The 18,730-nt window shown below is 38.5% G+C and overlaps 1 protein-coding gene across 1 annotated transcript in view; it reads left to right on the top strand.

Annotated features, from left to right (window-relative positions):
- SND1 (staphylococcal nuclease and tudor domain containing 1) overlaps positions 1-18,730 on the top strand; it is a 220,360-nt gene that overhangs the window by 69,396 nt on the left and 132,234 nt on the right. Inside the window, exons 13-14 of the mRNA XM_078596968.1 lie at positions 2,582-2,692; positions 14,456-14,528. Of these exons, the coding sequence (XP_078453094.1) occupies positions 2,582-2,692; positions 14,456-14,528 (184 nt within the window). The remainder of the gene's footprint in view (positions 1-2,581; positions 2,693-14,455; positions 14,529-18,730) is intronic.

Here is an 18,730-nt window from a genome sequence, read left to right as displayed (position 1 = left end):
TCCTTTGTATAGACTGTGGTCACGAGCTGATTTTATACACGTTCATACAAAACAGAGCCTCGTTTGTTGCACTGTGGTTGAAATAATGCAAACCTGTTTTGAAGAAAGTGCACCTTTTATTTATAAGTATTTCTTATGCAGGGTTTTTGTAAAGGCCATGGGATGAGCGATTTACAGTTCATGAATATCAGAACTATATGATGCAATTAAATTTTGTTCGGATGATAATACAGTGTTCAGGTTTGATTAGCTGTACCGTTCCAGAAAGTTTTCTAGGTGATTTCTTGCGGTCGGTTAAGTTATGGGTATATACATGTCTTACAACCAAACTCTTTTGGAATCGATGGGTGTCCTCTTTGTTAAAATTAGCTCAATCTCAGGTGGACCAAGAAGTAGAATGAAGCATGCTTTAAACACGATTGGTCATCTGTAGTAGACATGACTTGTCGACCGTCTGTGCATGGGTTTTAAAGTGAGAGTGTTATAGCAGGAAGTGTGTTATTGAGGAATAAGGGGCATCAGATGCGTAATAGCTACAATGCCTTGAAAGAGTTCGAAGTACGAGAACATTTTAAGTTAATTTGCTGACCAGTGGGATACTGATGGAGCTTGTATTATAATGTTGTCCTTCATGCATTTGAGCGCAGAATCTCGCAGAGAAATTATGTACAATGTGAAGTTTATTTTTTATTTATTTATTTGGAATTTTATGTTTACTCATCAAATACATTTAAACGTGTCGTGTAACCCGTAAATGTTCAGGTACCTGTCCTGTGGCTAATCCATCTGGCCTATTTATTCCATGTGCTTGATGGACATTTTACGGAGGAGAATTTTCATTCGTATGTATATGCCCAAATTGGTGGTTACTTTTGATTGTCTCTTTATGGGGTCTAAATTAAAATGTTTATTAATTTTGCATCCTAGAGATGTGTTAAAATGGCCACCTTGGTGCAAGTTTTGAAATTCATAATATTTTCACATTTTTAAATATTGTGGTTCAGATTTAAAATCTGTAATGTAATTGAAATAAATACAAAAAACGTTGAATATTTTATCTCACATGCTGTGGCCACCTTCCTATAAGAGATTCATCACTTAGTCTATTGAGGCTCGTAAGTCGTGACCTGATTAAATCATACCAACCCTCTGAAAAGGTCCCTAAATGTTACAATCTTTTTTTTTAATCCGTTAGGATTCTTTGTTATATCCAGAGAGGTTAAATTCAGTTTATGCATTATTAACTGTGATGAATTAAACCTCCATATGGGTAGAATTTTTAATAAAGTGTCAGCTAACGGCACCCTCTACAAATCATTTGCGCTTGGGAGCGCATGAATCATTTCTAGACAAAAGTTGCCGTTTTTTTGGGGGCTTCTTCAGAAGGGCAACACTTTTGTACTGATGGGGGAAATGGTACACGTGCTGTGTGAATCCATTCAAGCCCATTTTTGTTTGCCGTGGATCGTTGGCTTGACATCATCACGTGGTGTCCTCTCCGTCTGCGTTGGAACAGACGTCACAGCAGGCCTTCGACAGTGCTTCTGCGCATATTGGACAATAAAAAGACAAATGCGTGCCTTAAAAGCCAGCCTCGATGAGGCATTGCACTGTTCATGCGTTCATGCAGCAATCATTTTTACAAGAGTGTAGCATTCAAGGATATTGATTTCTGATCGTGTAACTAACATGGGAACGGCTACAGTTTGTCTTTTTGAATAATGGTGGGTTTTTTCCCCTCGTAGATAAAATGTCTCTTGCCTTGTGACAACAACCCAGGCTACATTGACACGTGCAGCCTGTTAAGGGTAATATATTGCCACGTTAATGATTTCCTTGCTAAGCTCACTAACGATAGGAATAACTTTTGTTTATGTCCTTCATTTGTCTCTGGAAACTAAGGACACCCACGTGAAAATAATTATCTTAAGTGTTCATCCTAAGACAGAGGAAGAAATGTAATGTTTATTGTTTTTAATAAATCCAACATGTTGCAAACAGCTTGACGCTGATCAGGACCCTTTTATTTTTATTATTATTGTCGAAAAATGGTTATGTTTTATTACAAGTGATCGCAAATGCAAATGTTAACATCTCCAGAATGTATTTAAAATTGTCGAGATTATCCATTCCAAAGTGTTTTACATTTTAAAAAATTCAAGGCAACTGATCCCTTGTAGGCAAATGAGATGATTACTAATTGCATCATGTTCTTTGCAGCATCACCATTCTGTGAACCCTGTAGCGATGGTGGAATGGCTGCTGCGATTCTGGCGCAATAATTGCTTCTGTGTGCACGTCTTGAGTGTGCTATCATCATAATTACGATAAAAAGGATTTCCTAACCAATATACGGAATGTCTCTCTTTGAGCAGTTTTAAAATTGGGTAAAAAATTGTGATTAGTCGGGTATGGCAATGAAATGTCAAATAGCAATTATGAAGTCAATAATTATTCTATTGTAATTTGCTGTCGTGCAAAACTTAAACGTTGTGGCCGCTGTTCCGTTATACGCTGGACTTTCTATTTGTGATTGTCGCCCCTTCCCAGTTTGATTTTGGACCGTTGGGATGTTTTGCAGGAATATTGCCGAAGCCCTTGTGAGTAAAGGCTTCGCCACCGTCCTGCGATACCGCCAAGATGATGACCAGCGTTCTGCCCATTATGACGAGCTGCTTGCTGCCGAGTCCAGGTATCTACACACATTGACTTGTCGCCGTTCACAAATGAGCAGAGTGTTACCCAGTGGTTGGTGTCGTGGTCGGAACATTGGACTCAATAAAAATCGGAAATATTTATTTACACTGGAGGAATCCGATGAGCTTATAAAGCTTTTTTTCACCGATGTCCAGTAAGGGCGGGCCAGAATATTACAGCAACAAAGAGTACAAAAACTCAATAGGTGTGCAAAATGTAGGTAAAGCAAATCACTGAAAAATATATATACAAAGAAAACTTACCAGCTATTAGGTTCTTGTCTAGAAGCGACCTGACCACAAATGAGAGCACAAATAAGTGGCTTATGTGAATATTTATAGCAGCCAAATAATCTAAACGCCGATTCGATTTTTTGTTTGTTTCGGGACGGTAGTGGAAGCAATACAGCAGTATAATTGGGTTCACCACGGCTCGTCGATCAACAAGGTCGCATGTGGTGTGGAAGTGAATTGTGGGTACTCCCACTTATTGCCATATTTCTGGCAAGTTGTGGAAGAGTGCCCAAGTATCCTCTAGTTGGGAGGTCTTTAGAGCTCCCACTAGTTGGAGGCCCTTCTGTTAGTAGTGGCGTGAGAAAGAAATTGTAGGGCTGTAACCTCGACCTTTACCTCCTCAGTGGGTGAGTAGGCGGTGGCTAGAATTTTGGGTGTCCATTTTGTATTTTTTGAAGGCCACTGTCATGTTTAAAGTGTGTTGCTGCTGCTCACCTGTATTAACTCTAATAATTAAAATAAAGGTTAACTGCCTGGTAACTCTTCTCCAAAGCGCCCATATACTCGGATTAGCACGGTTGGCTAGGTACGGCGCGAAATAAGTTTAGCCTATACATGCATACAGAAGCGTTATTGCCATAAACGTCGTTTTTTTTCTTCCTTTTAAGGTCGAGTTATTGATGAGTGAGTTTTGTTACCTCTGAAGGGAAGCCAAACTGTCCGATGTCATTATATCCGCCTTGGTTGGCCGTGTTAGGCCTTCATAATACTGCAGAGTTAGGAACTGCATGCTATTACTAGTCAGTGGACTACAATATACCTGTTTTTTGCAAAGGTAGTGGTTACAAATCAAATAATAGTCGTGCATTATTTCAGTCGTGATTTTGTATGTGAAGTGTTTCCTACCATAATTATGGCTGTTCAAGGATCCCTTACACTATAACCACAATTGTATACAAAAAAGAAAGGATGGAATACAATTTTATTAAAAGTCAAGAGTACATGTAATGCATATCTGCTATAGAGAATTAGTGAATAATTACATAGTAAACAATCTTGTAAGAAAGGTTTAAAGTACATTGCCGATGCATCGAATTAAAGTAATTATTAGGCAGTTTGTATTTACCAAATAAACAGGACAGCAATGCATTTAGAATTAAGGTATTTTGATAGCAAGCATTAAATTACACAGAAAATCATGCGGTACGTTGTGTGAACTGTGAAACTTGCATTGAAAGTGGCACGTATATGAGAAAAATGTTTTTGTTTGCTAGTTGACGAGCAATTCGGTAAAAAAAAACTCCCGAGTGATTGTTACGTAATTTATTCGGCAATTTTTCTTTACATACTGCCACTTAACTTATTATGTTTGTGAAAGAAAATCTGTTTTTTTAGAGGGATGTTTATTAAACTAATGTTACTGCAATTTCATGAATTATGTTTCTTTAGTTGCTTCCTTATTTTTTGTCAAGCTATTTTTTAAAGTTTGTGAAATATTTGTGGTATATGGTGGATTCCATAATCCAGTACGTACATAATCTAGTACGTCGGACTAAACCTTTTGCCAAGTAAACATTTATCTTTGTGTATAATATAATTCGACCAAAAAAATATTTTATTTCAAACGAGCGTCTAATAAAATAATGTCTGATAAATGTTACCGTCCGAAAATAAAAATGTATTGTAAATTCCAGTGGCATCTACCAATGCTTCCAATGAATATATACATGACACCGAATCACCTTGACACATTCATCATTGACACTTTCTCATGATAAAAGCATTTACAGTTGTTTGACAATTCAGGCAATCGACCTTCAGAGCAAGGAGCTCTGTGGCAATTGCCCAGAACGTCCACCGACTGTGTGTTTCTGTTATAAGGCACCGTTAATGATGCATGAATTTAATTTTTAAATACACTGACACGCCACTACCAACGCAGTTACCGAATTTTTGTGAGGGAAAGAGTAATCGCCATTTTGTTTCGTGGAACTGTTTTAATAGCAACAGATGCAGGTGGTACGAAACGATGGCAAAAAAAATTAAAAACAAGTATCATTTTTGATTTAAAGCTTTCGTGACTGCAGGGATTCATATTTTTGGTTCTTTCGGTAAAAACACGTAGAAGGGAAATAATAAAATAAAAATATAAAACAATGAAATTCTCACGTTTCGACTGCAACACAAGCAATCATCATCAGGTGCTGTGGATTTCACACCTGATGACGATTGCTTGTGTTGCAGTCGAAACGTCGTCAGAATTTTATTGTTTTATATATTTATTATTTATTAATATTATTTATTATTTCCCTTCTACATGACTTTACCGAAAGAACCAAGAATAACAAGTATCATGCAGCCATTCCGAGGTAACCATATGCTTTAAATATATTATTTTTTTGAGAGAAAAAAACATTACTTCCACATTTTATGGAAGTGTTGAAAATATCTAAATGCAGGTGGCACTTAATGTGTCATAAAAAATGTTAAATAAATAAGTGTAATGCAGTCATGCTGAGATACCCAAATGCTGCACGCATGCGTTTATTAATTTAATGTGATGAAGAGAAATTGACCAGCAGCCACATGCTGGTGTTAATGGTTCTCCGAATAGTGGAATACATTTTCATTATATTTTTGGGTATTCCTACAGCATGAATTGCTTACCAGAAATAGTTTTTAATGTTTCAGGGTAGATGCAATCGAATGTTTTTTTTTCTCAACATTCTTTAACACGGTTTGGGCAGTCAACCCTTTTTAATAGCAGAGAGACCATCCAATCGCTAGAAATGTCACGGAATATATCTATACGTACATTTGTTTTTTCCATTTAATGGTATTGTTATTGACGAATGTGAGTTTTTTGTGGTTGGCGTTTGTTAACAGTGCTTGTGCACCACTGCCACGTGTAATAATACGTGTTTTTGTTATTCTTTGGTTCTTTCAGGAAAGTCACGTAGATAGAAAAAAATAAAAGAAAGGTGATATTGTTATTCACTTTTTTTTATCTACGTGACTTTACCGAAAGAACCAAAGCAAATATGATTTCCTGCAGTGACGAAAGTTTTAAGTCTGAGTTTTTGTTGTTTAAGAAAATAGTGCTGCTTTGTTTTGCCCCACCCAAGCGGGTCGCTTCTGGAAAATAAAAAGAGAAGGGGCAAAAATACGCTGAAAGTGCTCTCGTCTAATTGATGGCACAAAATGTTGAAAAGTCTCTTTGGTGTCAGGAACCTTAAGTGGTGGGGATTTCAAATGCATTTTCACGTCAAGTTTAGAAACAATTTAATTGCATGGACACTTTACTCAAGCTGACAAAGTCGTTGTTTGCTTTGAAGTAATGTTAAGGGAAGAACAGTAAACATGGGACCGTCTGTTGCCTTGCTCCATTACTCCGTTTCATGTACGGAACATCTTTTATTTGGTAGTGAAAGTGAGAGATTTATGCTGGCGGGGTCCAATCCGAGGTTGCAACGCAGCGCTGGGGTCTGCAGCGTAAATCCGCATCCACCAGAGGAGAAAGCCTCCATAAAATAAGGCCAATACGAAATGGTACTTAATTTTCTTCCACTTACTTTAGACTTGGCACAACAGAACTTTGCTCGTTTGCAGGCTTAGTGTTTACTTTAATGAAATCACGAATTCACATACGTACAGTAGGCATCTTGATTGCTGTTAACACAGTGTGGACAAAACTATTCCGATGAAGTGTGCAATTGAGAGCCCTTGGAAATTAACTGCAATTTTTGAGTACAAATTACATTTCTAGAGGAAGAAATGCAAACGTGGATACTGGGGAAATTTAAGGTGCGAAAAATCATTCAAGGCATGTCTGCTTTTCTTTTGTGTTGTCATTACTTAACGGGGGGCTGGTTTGTGTTGGCCGGCACACAGTGGCCTTCTTTTATGGATGGGGGGGGGCTTAGAATTTTTGCGAGTGCAAGCTTACAGGGCCTAGCCAGTGTGTGATGCCTTATCTTTAAGAAGTCTTGCCGTGTGCCGTTTGGATTGTAAATAAAAAATTGCTTGCTTATAATCATTCTCCCGCAGCTGAATGCAAAGGCCTACAGTGGTAGGGCAGGCTGGGTGGGGTGATTGTGGAGTTGTGGTGGGGAGGACAAAATACATCTGGATTAAGATATGCGGATATCTAAATATAATTTTTGCTGAAATACATTTTTTTCGTATTCCGAGTCCTTTACAAATTTGCTACTTAGGTTTTTTTATTTTTACGAGCAAGAGGGATATACCGTAGGCTTTTTTTTGTGTTGAGACAATACGTTGCTTGGATAGCTAAAGCTATATTGCTGAAAGGTGTATTCTGTCTCCATTGTGTGATGCAAATTATTTAAATGTAGTAAAAGTCACTCATTGCTTTAAAACATTTCGATACTTTGCTAGGTTATTTAATTTTAGTGTGTTTCTTTCTCCCTCTAAGCCTGCGTACTTCTCTACGCGTCTCTTCGTACTCATTGACATGTAAATTTTGTCTCTAACCCCTCCCTCTCGCTGCCTCCGCCCCCCTCTTGTCTATTTAAGGCCACCCCACAGAGACGATCACCCCTCTCTGTACCTGTGTTGCTCGCTCTATGTATCTTGGTGATATCTGTCTGCTTATATGTCTGTCTATAGCTTTCTGGTTAGATTTTATGTCGCTATTTCATTATACCTGATGATGATTGCTTGTGTTGCAATCGAAACGTCGTATGCTATTATTTAATTTATTATTTTATCTTTATACGTGACTTCACCGAAAGAACCAAAGAAGGAAACCTGGTAATTGATTGTCTGGTGTGCTGCTATTTGAAATTAACTGTCTCGGCCTCACTGTGCGCTGCGTTGCACCACTATCCGAGTAGATAACCTCGCATTCAATAAACCTTCAGAGCCAGGGTGAACATCCGACTCCAATGTATTTAATGAATGAAATGAGGTAAAACTGATGGAAAAACAGCACAAAATACAGCACCTGTTAATACTTGCAATATCAATGCAATGAATGAACACTGCAGCATCATAACATTGTCTTAGATAACATGAATCTCAACAAAAAGGTCCTGGATGGGCCAGGCACCTACACGAGCACTGAATAGCTATACAACAAGATAATAAGCTACTGTGTTAAATAAGGTCACTTTGTGTAATCACCATACTGCAGCCTAAACGTACAGTGCTGCATATAACACTGAACTGTGGATAAGATACTTCTTCATCCTTGCTCTCAAGATCACATCAAAGTTACATGGGCACAAGTCTGGCTCGACTTATCCAACTAAAAATAACTTTCACAATAATGCAAGTGGTAGGCTTCGTTGTGAGCTCGGCCCCATATTCGTCATAACAATTTAACAGCATTAGAGAGGCAATTACAGCATTATAACGGCAATCCTAACATTATAACAGCATTCCCAGTATTACAAGAACATAAACGAACTTACAGATAATGCTTCTTAAAGACCCACAATGAACAGATGCACCTATCTTCACCGAGACGCTAATTGTGCCTCCATTTTGTACTCTGTGTAATGGCTGACACCCTGCCTCATGGCTTAAAGAACCTTAAATCGTAACTTCCTGGTCACGTGATCAAACTCACCACCATATCAGGAAGTTCCTGTGTACACACACCCCCATATCTGCCATGGGGCTGAACAATAACGAAATTATCTTTTATTTCAAATTGTTCTGCGTACTCCAAATAATGGAGAGTAGTTGGTTAAAAGACATTGATCTGATTTTAGACTCCAAAAAATGCTCACGCTTTTGAGAGTTTTTTTTAAATAAGTAGGACCAGAGGCCATACGCACACAAAACATACTCAGGAGTGGATCAGATTTTGAGCTGTCTGTGCCCTTATTGTTCAGCAGGTGTGCTTGAGGCATTGGCTTTCATGTTGAAACTCACTACTTTTGTTGACATTTTCTTATACTTTCTCATAAGGTATCGCAATTCATCATTTGCTAAAGCTGATATCCATTGTTCTCCATATGAAGTACCGTTTGCTAATTGGTATTTGGCAAACGTTTTTCTGCTTTCATGCTCCAATTGCTTGCTATTATCTGGTCAATGATCTTTTTTCATTTGTTACCTGATCAAATTACAGGATTCTGCGTATTCATACTTTTGTTTCGCATCTCTGCCTCTTTGTGTTCATCTCCTTGCCATAAACATGTCTTCTGTTGTTCAATATACTGTATTCCCTTTATCCTTTTCAACCTTTTCCACCGCTTTCAATGCACTCTTCATTACAATAGTAGTTATTTCATTATGTAAAATGCATTTGATCTGTTGCTTAGAAATTGGTTGACTCCTGACGTAGACTCGATTGTTACCTATCTTGTTATCTAACCTATAATTAGCTTTGTCCCCTCTTTGGCTATGTTGAAGTTCTACTTCCATCGCTACCCTGTGATCACTTCACTTGTTGAATTCATCGTGTAAAATTCATTGTGTAAGATGGTTTGGCGGTGGACATTATCGAAGAAGTGGAACGAACTGTTGGGATAAAATTAGCAGCCCTATTTATTAAAATTCTTAGGTTCACCTATCTACGTGACTTTACCGAAAGATCCAAAGAATATTAATTCCTGCAGTCACGAAAGCTTTAAATCAAGATCTATTTATTAAAAGTTTATACAAAAATGAAATGCTTTAATCACGTAATTCTACTTCCATCATTATGGTATTAAAAATGGTGGTAAATTAGACTTTATTAATTAGAGACCCATTCGCTTTTTATAGCACATAAATTGTTCACAAAGATCAATCGGAATAGAATAATGGGTACTTTAGAGGCCAACCAACCACGTGAGCAAACTAGATTTAGGAAAGGGATTACTAATATTGATCACCACATATGTTCTATTAATCAGATTCTGGAAAATTATTAATGAGTGTCGATACTATGGTCTAAACTTTGTACGCTCTGGAAAGCAGTTTAATGTGGTGGAAATTGTCGCGTGCAATTCAAGCTCTTACATACCAAGGGCCCTTAAATGGAAGAAAATATATAGAAATAATTAAACCCAAATTCAAAAATGTAAGAGCTACACAGACGTTGCATGATGATAGTACCAAAAGGCTACTCGGACAAGGAGATGCACTTTTACCAAAGGTATTAACGTTGACATTGTAAGCTATTTGACAGAGAATTGATTGTCAAACCAAAGGTATGTAAAATAAATGAAGAAAAATATAAAGTAATACTTCAAAAGTGCAAGTCCAGGATAAATATGAGAGAGACAATAGTGATGAACAACGAATTCGCTTATCAATTGATTTCATCTGTTGGAGAGACACAACTGTAAAAAAACTAATAGACAAAGAAATAGTAAGTTTTTTTAAAAACCGAACGTATTCATGAAATCGTCATGCCTTCAGAGTAAACTTTTTTTTATAAGTGCATGTTACTGTACCTGCTATGACATCGATCAGACACATGGACATTGACAAAGAACATCAAACAAAAGCTGAAAATAGTGCAAAGAGGCATCGTTTGGTGTATTCTTGGAATTACACTGAGATACAGAGTGAGAGGGACACATGGTTTTGAGAACATAGGCAAATTAGAGTATTGATTGCTCAGAAAAGTTAGTGGGCTTGGGCGGGAGGACTTTTGGCTCGAAGACGCGATAAGCTCGTAGTTGAGAATAATGACAGAGTGGCTGCCAAACTAATTTCTTTAGAACTGCTTTTTGTGTTTAGTTTGTCCCCCCCCCCCGCCGCACCTCCGATTCGCATGGTTGGCTACGTGTTGTGTGAAAGAAATTCAGCTTACATGCAAGGGAAGAGGGAGCACCCTTAATAGGTCACATCCTCCATGGAGACGGAGCTCTGAAACAGCTTGTGTGAAGCTAGATTTGAAGTTTTCGTGTCTGCACGGATTCATACTCTTTGTTTTTTTTGGTAAAGTCACGTAGGTAAAAAATTCAAATAAATTAAATCACGGCGTTTCGGAGGCAACACAAGCTTCCTTATTCAGGTTGAACCGTCACAGTAATTGATACAGTAATTTTGCTGTGACGGTTCCACCTGAAGACGGAAGCTTGTGTTGCCTCCAAAACGTTGTGATTTAATTTATTTAAATGTTTTGCCTACGTGACTTTACCGGAAAAAAAAAGAGTTTGTGTGAAGCTGCTGGGTGGATTTTTTGCATTGCAAACCACACGTAATGGCGACAGCTTTGGGCGGAGGGAGGCTTTCACCCAGGAGTGGATTGATCATAGTCGATGAATATGATTTTTTAATTTTAACGTTTGCTTCGTGTCCACAAACATATGTTTTCCTAAATGACTTTCCTTGATCCAAGTCGAGGCATTTAGTTGGCACGTGCGTCACGTGTTTTACAATGTTGTCATTGAACGTTTTCTCATCTGTTATAACCATGGTATGGTTGTTGAATGCAGGTGGTGTTGTGTCTGCTTGGGAAATTAGCTTGGCACTTAATTTAATTTGTAATCCGATCATGCGCCCATATATGTCCATCAAACACATTTTCTATGCTGTTGAAATCTTCATCAAAAGAATAATCGTCGTTGCTCTGAAGTGTTGTTATTCATTTTCAAATAAAGAAAGATATAATTAAAATGAAACCGGAAACAAAAGCAACAGGAGCTCAGAAATTTTCCAGTCTACTCAAATGTAGACGGCATTTATGGGTCATATGACACGCTATTTACTACTATAATGAGCCTAGAATGTCTGTCCCACGCGTGACGTCGCTCTACGTCGGCCATCCCCCCTCATTAATAATGATGAACAGGTTTATACTTGCGTATGGAAACATTTTACGTGAGCGGAAAGTTAGGGAGAAGGGAAATTAACTAAATAAAACAGATGAATCCTTGATTCCTTCTGGAATGGATTCAAATTTTCACTCATTTCAGGGCTTTCACGTCCATTTTGGCCCATTTCTACCACTGGCCACAAGTCCATTGCATTCCTACATGAGGGATAATTGCTCCCATCTCCGTGGTGGTTGTCCTGCGGAAGGGATTTCACGTCGATTTCTATTAGGAAATCAAATCGTATATTCCCCAAGAAACAATACATTTTTGTTCAAGTGAGTTCTGACCTGTTAAACAAAATAAAGCAAGGAGGGTGATGGTCGAGATGTCACTCTTGAAATGTAACCACCACTGTGCCCTTTACAGTATGAAAAAAAAAATGTAATAAAGCCTGAGCATCATCAAAAAAGTGGGACCAGCTGTTACTATTGGATATATTAATACCTTATTAACAATGAAAAACAGCTGAGAAAAACGTACATTCTGATGTCCAGCATATCACGTTTGTTGTCGCCTTGTGTATGCTTCTTAACCATATATTTATACATGCTACATTTCACAAGGTATTTTCAAGAATAATGACCCCGTTCGGCTCCAAATGTGATGATTCTTTTTTTTAATATCTATGTAATCTTTAAAATTTTAGACACGAAGAAGCAATGTTGAGATCAAATTATGTTGTACACCCTATTTCTGGCATCCAATACCTTTTCACCGTCTGCAGTGCCAGAGCATGAAGCAAAGGAAATGTTTTGATACTTTAGACAATTGTGTTATTTCTTTCAAATGTGGTGCGATATAGCCGAAATTTATTTTGATGCGTATTTTTTTTATTGAAGTTGGTGCGAAGTGGAGTAATTATTTCCTACCCTTACCGCTTGTGTTTTCTTTTAATGCCCATGAATGGATTATTGATGTTTTTTCAATACTTCAGATACAGTTAAATGTGCTTTTAGTTCAAATAATGTTTCAGGTAATATCTTAAGCACGAGTGTCAATTTTGATCACTTCCTTAACTTAGTCTCTAATATAAACATGAATTAAATATCTGTTTTTACCTTTTTGTAGTCATCTGTGTTATTCTTAGATAAGATTAATTTGGCTGCTAAGGTTAAGTTGATAATGGGTCCAGTCTAAAAGCACTTAATGCAAACAATCATGTCTGCATGGGAGGAAAGTAGATAAAATAGCTTTTTATTTAACCCATAATTTGAGTTATTTGCAAATGTATTTAACTCTTGCACCCTTGACACCATTTAACCACGTTGGATGCTATTGCTGCTCAAATTTTATGCTGCCAGTTTTTGTCAATTACAAATAATTTTATTACGTACATTTCAAACATCTTCACGCGTTTTTTGTTGTCAGGGCAACGCATGCGTGAGAGGTAAATGCCTGCGTTTGTGAAAACGATAATGTGTGCGTTTAATCACGAAAGGGCTTTGGGAGTGTGCTTGATGGGGGCACATATGGCCAGGCGAAGAAAAATTGCATCAGAATTTTGACCTTGACGGGGAATAACAACAAATACACGTTTGTCAGTAATGCGACAGCCGTGGAAATCTAAAGGACAGGCTTTGTACAGCGTAAATTTCAAAACGCGTCCTTTCCAAATGGTGCCTATCTATTTGCCTCCCATGGTCTTCCTGCTCTGGCAAGTTTTTTTGCACTTGATTTATTTTAAGGATGCAATTTCAGTAGGGTATAATTTTATGGCACCATTCATTCAAGAGGTCGTGGTTTTTGTTTTGGTAAAATAATAATTATTTATATGATTGTCAAAGGACATTTTTTTTGTACGTCGTGCTATAATTTCAGTGATTTTATAAAAGGCAAAAGTCACCTTAACACTTGTGAGCATAACTGATCTTAAATCCGAAATGCTTGTGTGTTGGCGAAGGGTGTTTAACCTACTCTTCCAAGCTGGCCAGATGCTTGGAAGAGTGTTTTATAGAGTTGAATAGAAATAATTGCCACGTGCAAGATTGAGCGAATAATTGCAGATGTCATATATCAAACGAAGGGCTTTGGGAGTGTGCTTGATGGGGGCACGTATGGAAAAAAAGCTGATTAAATAACGGATACGTATTCCAGAATGGCTCTGCCATGGATAGGCCCTCCTCTGGCAGTGGATTGATAAAGGGCTTTATACACAACATTGTGCTATGTGAATTTCTTCTAAAGTATGCGTGTTCTGTATATGCAAATAGATTTCATACAATTTAAGGATCTGTGTTGGCAATGGAATATAATCTCAGGCAAATACTTTTCTGGAATTACATCAGTAAAAGTACAGTATTTTCAGAATGTAGTATATTATCTGTGATGAATTGTAAATACTGTGTCTGCAGTTATTCATGATTAATATTTGCATATGCATGTAAACTAACCATCTAAGCATGTTCTGAATGCATGTGGCCTTGGTTTTTGTTATATATATAAAAATAAACAATGTGAAAGGTAATGCAGGTTTTTAATAATCAGAAAATATTCTTACAATGAATACACGTGGACATGGCTGAATGTTTCAAGCATCACTAAATCTTCAATGTCATTGCAACTGCAGTGGTAAATTGCATATGCTTCTCACAGAAAAATAAGACTGCAACCTCGCAAGCATTCTGTGATTGCAGCCTTTGCACGCTGTCTGTGTCTTGTATAACGCACAGGTGAACGCGTTTGCTGAGAAGGGTGGCGTGGCAGGCAACTTCCTCATGCCTTCTGCTGCCATTTCATTCACAGGGCAATCAAAAATGCCAAGGGGCTGCACAGCAAGAAGGAGATTCCGATTCACCGAGTGGCTGACCTGTCTGGGGTAAGGCAACCCCCAACGCGTGTTCGCTTCGGTAGCCGTGAAAATAAATTGAGTCGACCTCCACACCGTCGGCATCGTGGATAACAAAAGCTCAGTTTTGGTATTCCTCATTGTGGGTGTTCAACAAAGTGATTTTATTTCCTGGCTGGTGATGGTGACAAATGCAGCTGATTGTATGTTTCACAGAAAAATCTTGAATTGATTTGTTTGTAATTATAGCATAGATGGAATATGTCAGCACGGACAGCTGGCATGCACGGGGCTCCACCTGGCTTGTCTCTCGTATATTGTGAGGTTTTTTCCCCTTCCTCTCACATCTTTTGTCAAACTTTAACGTTTTTTTTCATCATCTATGAAACAAGTCACGAAATGGGGAGGAATGAAAAAATGATTCAATAATGGAAAACAAGCCGAGCGTATCACGTGAAATCCGTATAATTTAGGATGCAAAACGGAAGGCACCCTCAGGATTTCGGAAAGTATCAACTTGATGACCCATTCATTGACGCTTGTTTCTTCTGTGAGGTGTTATTCAAATTATGTTAACGCTATACATTGCACACGATTGTACATTGTGGGTTTTCACATTTTCTTGGGGGTGCTTTAAAGAGCAATTATCAAACTACGAATGATAAAGTCCAAACATTCAAAAAATTCGGTGGCTACTTGAAGTATGCACAGAATAATGTATAACTAATTTCTTCCATTTGTTTTGGTGTCCGATTGACAGTTGTACAAGTTTATTTATTTTAAGTGATCTGATTTAAAAAGTTTCGGGTAAGCAACATGACTTGAAATGCAATTCCACCTCCGTTGTTGAATGTGGGATTTATGGAATAACCTTCATTGTTTACTACCTACGGTGAGAATTTTCCAGCATAAATTGCACTGCTGAATTACCCAGATTGGCAGTTGGGGGCCACTGTCATATGCCAGTTGGATATCATGAAACCGATTGATATGCCAACTCTTTACCACCAAGTACATTTTCTTCGCTGTTTCATACAGCCTTCAAACGCACAGCAAGAAGTATCATATCCATGCCACGAGCCGTTATTATTCTCACGATTCCAGTTTGTAATGCGGGGATTTATGTATTCTTAAAACCTGTTCTGTTGGGAGCAGTATTGTGATTGCACGTACCTGTCTGTTACGCACCTCGCCGCAAATGCTTTCCCCTGCTGTGTGACTGGAAAACAAGTTTCTTTACCTCAAATGCAAATGATTTGGGTTTGTGGTGTCCTGAGACTGTCCTGAGACTTTAAGAAAGCCTGCTGGGTCAGTGAAGACCAGCTGTTCAAGGGGTAATGCTTGTATATCGACATTTGCACGGAAGCTGCTTGCAGTGGTCGTTTTACACCTCACTGCTCGAACCAAAAATTCACCACTGGGGGAAGGCTCTTCGTTGAAGGTCATTGGAACAGCAGATGCCAATTTTGAAAAAAAAAATCCCGAGTGCTCGGTTGTTTCTGTGCACCTGCAAGAGGACCATTTTTGCTTTGTAACTATGATTATGTCATGCATTATAGAGGAATTGCTCCAAGACCTTGAGAATGACTTGCCAAGACATTGTCACTCTGGGTGGCTTGAATAACTTACCTCTTCACACAGCACACACATATTCACTTCACGTAGAGTTAACGCTTAAATTACAGCCAGTGCTTCAGAATGTCTGCAAGGATCTACTAACTCATTTTTTTTATGAACAAAATGGACATTCATAATCAAGTTTTTGGGTTTAGATCGCGTTATTTATAAATGTGTCGTAACCCTCCACCACCCGAAACTGCCAATCAATAAAAAAGTGTCACGTTGACAAAAGACAAATAGTTCACTGCTTTAGCCCACCGGTGTGTTGAAGCGTGAAACCACAACATTTACAATTGGAGTGCGACGTTTCGCTGGTAATTGCATCCAGCATCGGAGAAAGCCTACGTGTTAAAGTGGACATTACAAATTCCACGAAAAAATTTGTCACAGCTGAAAAATAAAAATATGGAAATAACCCACAACTCTGTTCAAAGAAAAAAAGGACACGAGAGAAAAAGCACTGCTCTTAAACAATATTTCTTATTACCCGTAGCTCTCTTGATAGGGGGTGGGCGGGGGGGAAACCCATCATTAAAATATAACTTGACTTGATGAATTTGGAAACGACCCTGGCTTAGTCAAATGCAACTCGGTTGCATTGATTTCAGTAACGTGCGCGTGTGTTCGCCTCAAATAATGGAGATTGAAAGAGTAGCGCTGGAGCTGAGTTATGCTGAAGGCACTGGGGGAGAGGGACTGATGCTATGAGTTGCTCGACCTGACAGGTGGAGAAGCCTCCCACAGGGCCCCAGCGGCCATCGCTGTGCACAGTGGTGGCGTCGATTCTGCCTCGCTGTCGCCTTCTTTTTTGCCGCACTAGTAGCCAAGATAATGCCACACGAAGGCTTCTGGACGCACCAGGGGAGACACACACAATTGCTGAGGGTGTCGTGTCCAAGCGTTTTGCCAAACGCCATTGTTGTTGGCAGTTGGTTCTAATTCACAAACTGCACTTAGATTGGTTCAGCGTAACAGATGGCAATGCTACGAGAATTCTTTCACGGGGCTGTGGGTGGTTTTTCAACCCATGGCGCTATGTTTTCGCTGAACGTATTAACATGTACGCATTGAATATGCCGGGTACATCGACTGAGGTAAATGTAATGAGCTGTGTTTATTTTATGTTACATAGTGAATGAGAATAATACAATTTGAAATTATAATAATAATAGCCCTTGGTAAGCATAAATTACATTATCATATTGTGTGGAGCCAGGTGGGTCTTTTGAGAGCTTGCAGTAAATGAACTAATTATCTTGGAGTTAAAAATATGTTTTTGGAGGAAATTATAGACAGGAACATTTTTGGTTTTTGTTTAAGTGATAATTTGACGTTCTCCCTGATTCGATAGGTAACCAGCAAAAAAATCCAACCGTGATGACACATAACCTTGACTTCAGTCGTAGAGTTGCTCTGTTAAAGATAATATGCCTTTAAAATTGTATATCATGTCTGAATATGATCCTTCAGTTTTCCCGTTCCTTTGTACCGCTTCACCATATGCATAAATGGAGTTCTCTAAAAGTGTTTCACAGTATGCTCTATGTATATATAAAATCCCCGCTTTTGGACTGATAGAAACATCCGGTTTTTTTTATTTGTGCACATGAGTGTGCAAAATGTATACGGAGGCATTTTCACCGCATGCGTCACTGTTTGATCAGTAATACATAGCTGCCAGCATAATGGTACACGCGGTGGCGTTGTCCTGTATTGATGTTCCGACCATAGCCTCTGAATAGCCAGATCAGTGCTCTGTGTGCTTTCACTTTCGCTGCTAAGTACAACGTTTTATACTTTTTAAGTACAGTACGTATGTGAACATTTTAGAGGTCAGTAGTATTGCTCTGAGAGTGACAGAAAATTGATTGTTATGCATTTGCCCAGAATACATCACGTTTAGAGCTGTTATATGAACCCTTCTCTCTTAAATCCTGGAAATTCTACAAATACGTTCGAATATAATGTTTTTGTTTGTTTAATCATTGAGAACGTTACCGTTTGTCCGTGTATAAATATTGTCACAACCACACAGTTGTACCTGCTGCATGCTGGGAGCTGGATTCCAAGTCATCGTTTCCCCCCATGATACACTGAGGTGGTGCTCCATGCCTAGTTTACAGGCATACGCCAGCAGTGGAAATTCTACGTTGCTATTTAATGTTTGAGATTATCCATAGGACAGCTACTTGTTGACTTCTCAGCAAGGCAGTATTTATGACGTTGTATTCGCCCCTGGATGGATAATATAATTGGCCGAGTTAACTAACCCCCAAACCAAGGATATTAACGCACAACCTTTCATTTGTTCGCTGCTTTCATTTTCTCGATCGCTGAGTCACCAGGCCGGATCTTCGAAGTAAATCTAGGAAATATATGAAATGTACTCTTACCATGTGATATGTGTCTCTTTGAACTGTATCTCATAGAATGGTGTACAGGTGCTTTACAGGTAACATTTTAGATGGTTTGGATATTTGAGTGAGTTTTTTTTTTCCATTTGGGTTAGGTATTTGTACCTTCATCAGTAATTCATGGCTGTAGATTTGTGGTGCTTCCATTTTGACCTGTTTCACGGTTCATGTCTGTGTTTTTCGAGATAGCCCCAGCTG

The sequence above is a fragment of the Lampetra planeri genome, chromosome 8, assembly GCF_965212315.1.
Source record: "Lampetra planeri chromosome 8, kcLamPlan1.2.h2, whole genome shotgun sequence".
Lineage (NCBI taxonomy): Eukaryota > Metazoa > Chordata > Hyperoartia > Petromyzontiformes > Petromyzontidae > Lampetra > Lampetra planeri.
This window is presented reverse-complemented; position numbering and strand designations above follow the sequence as displayed.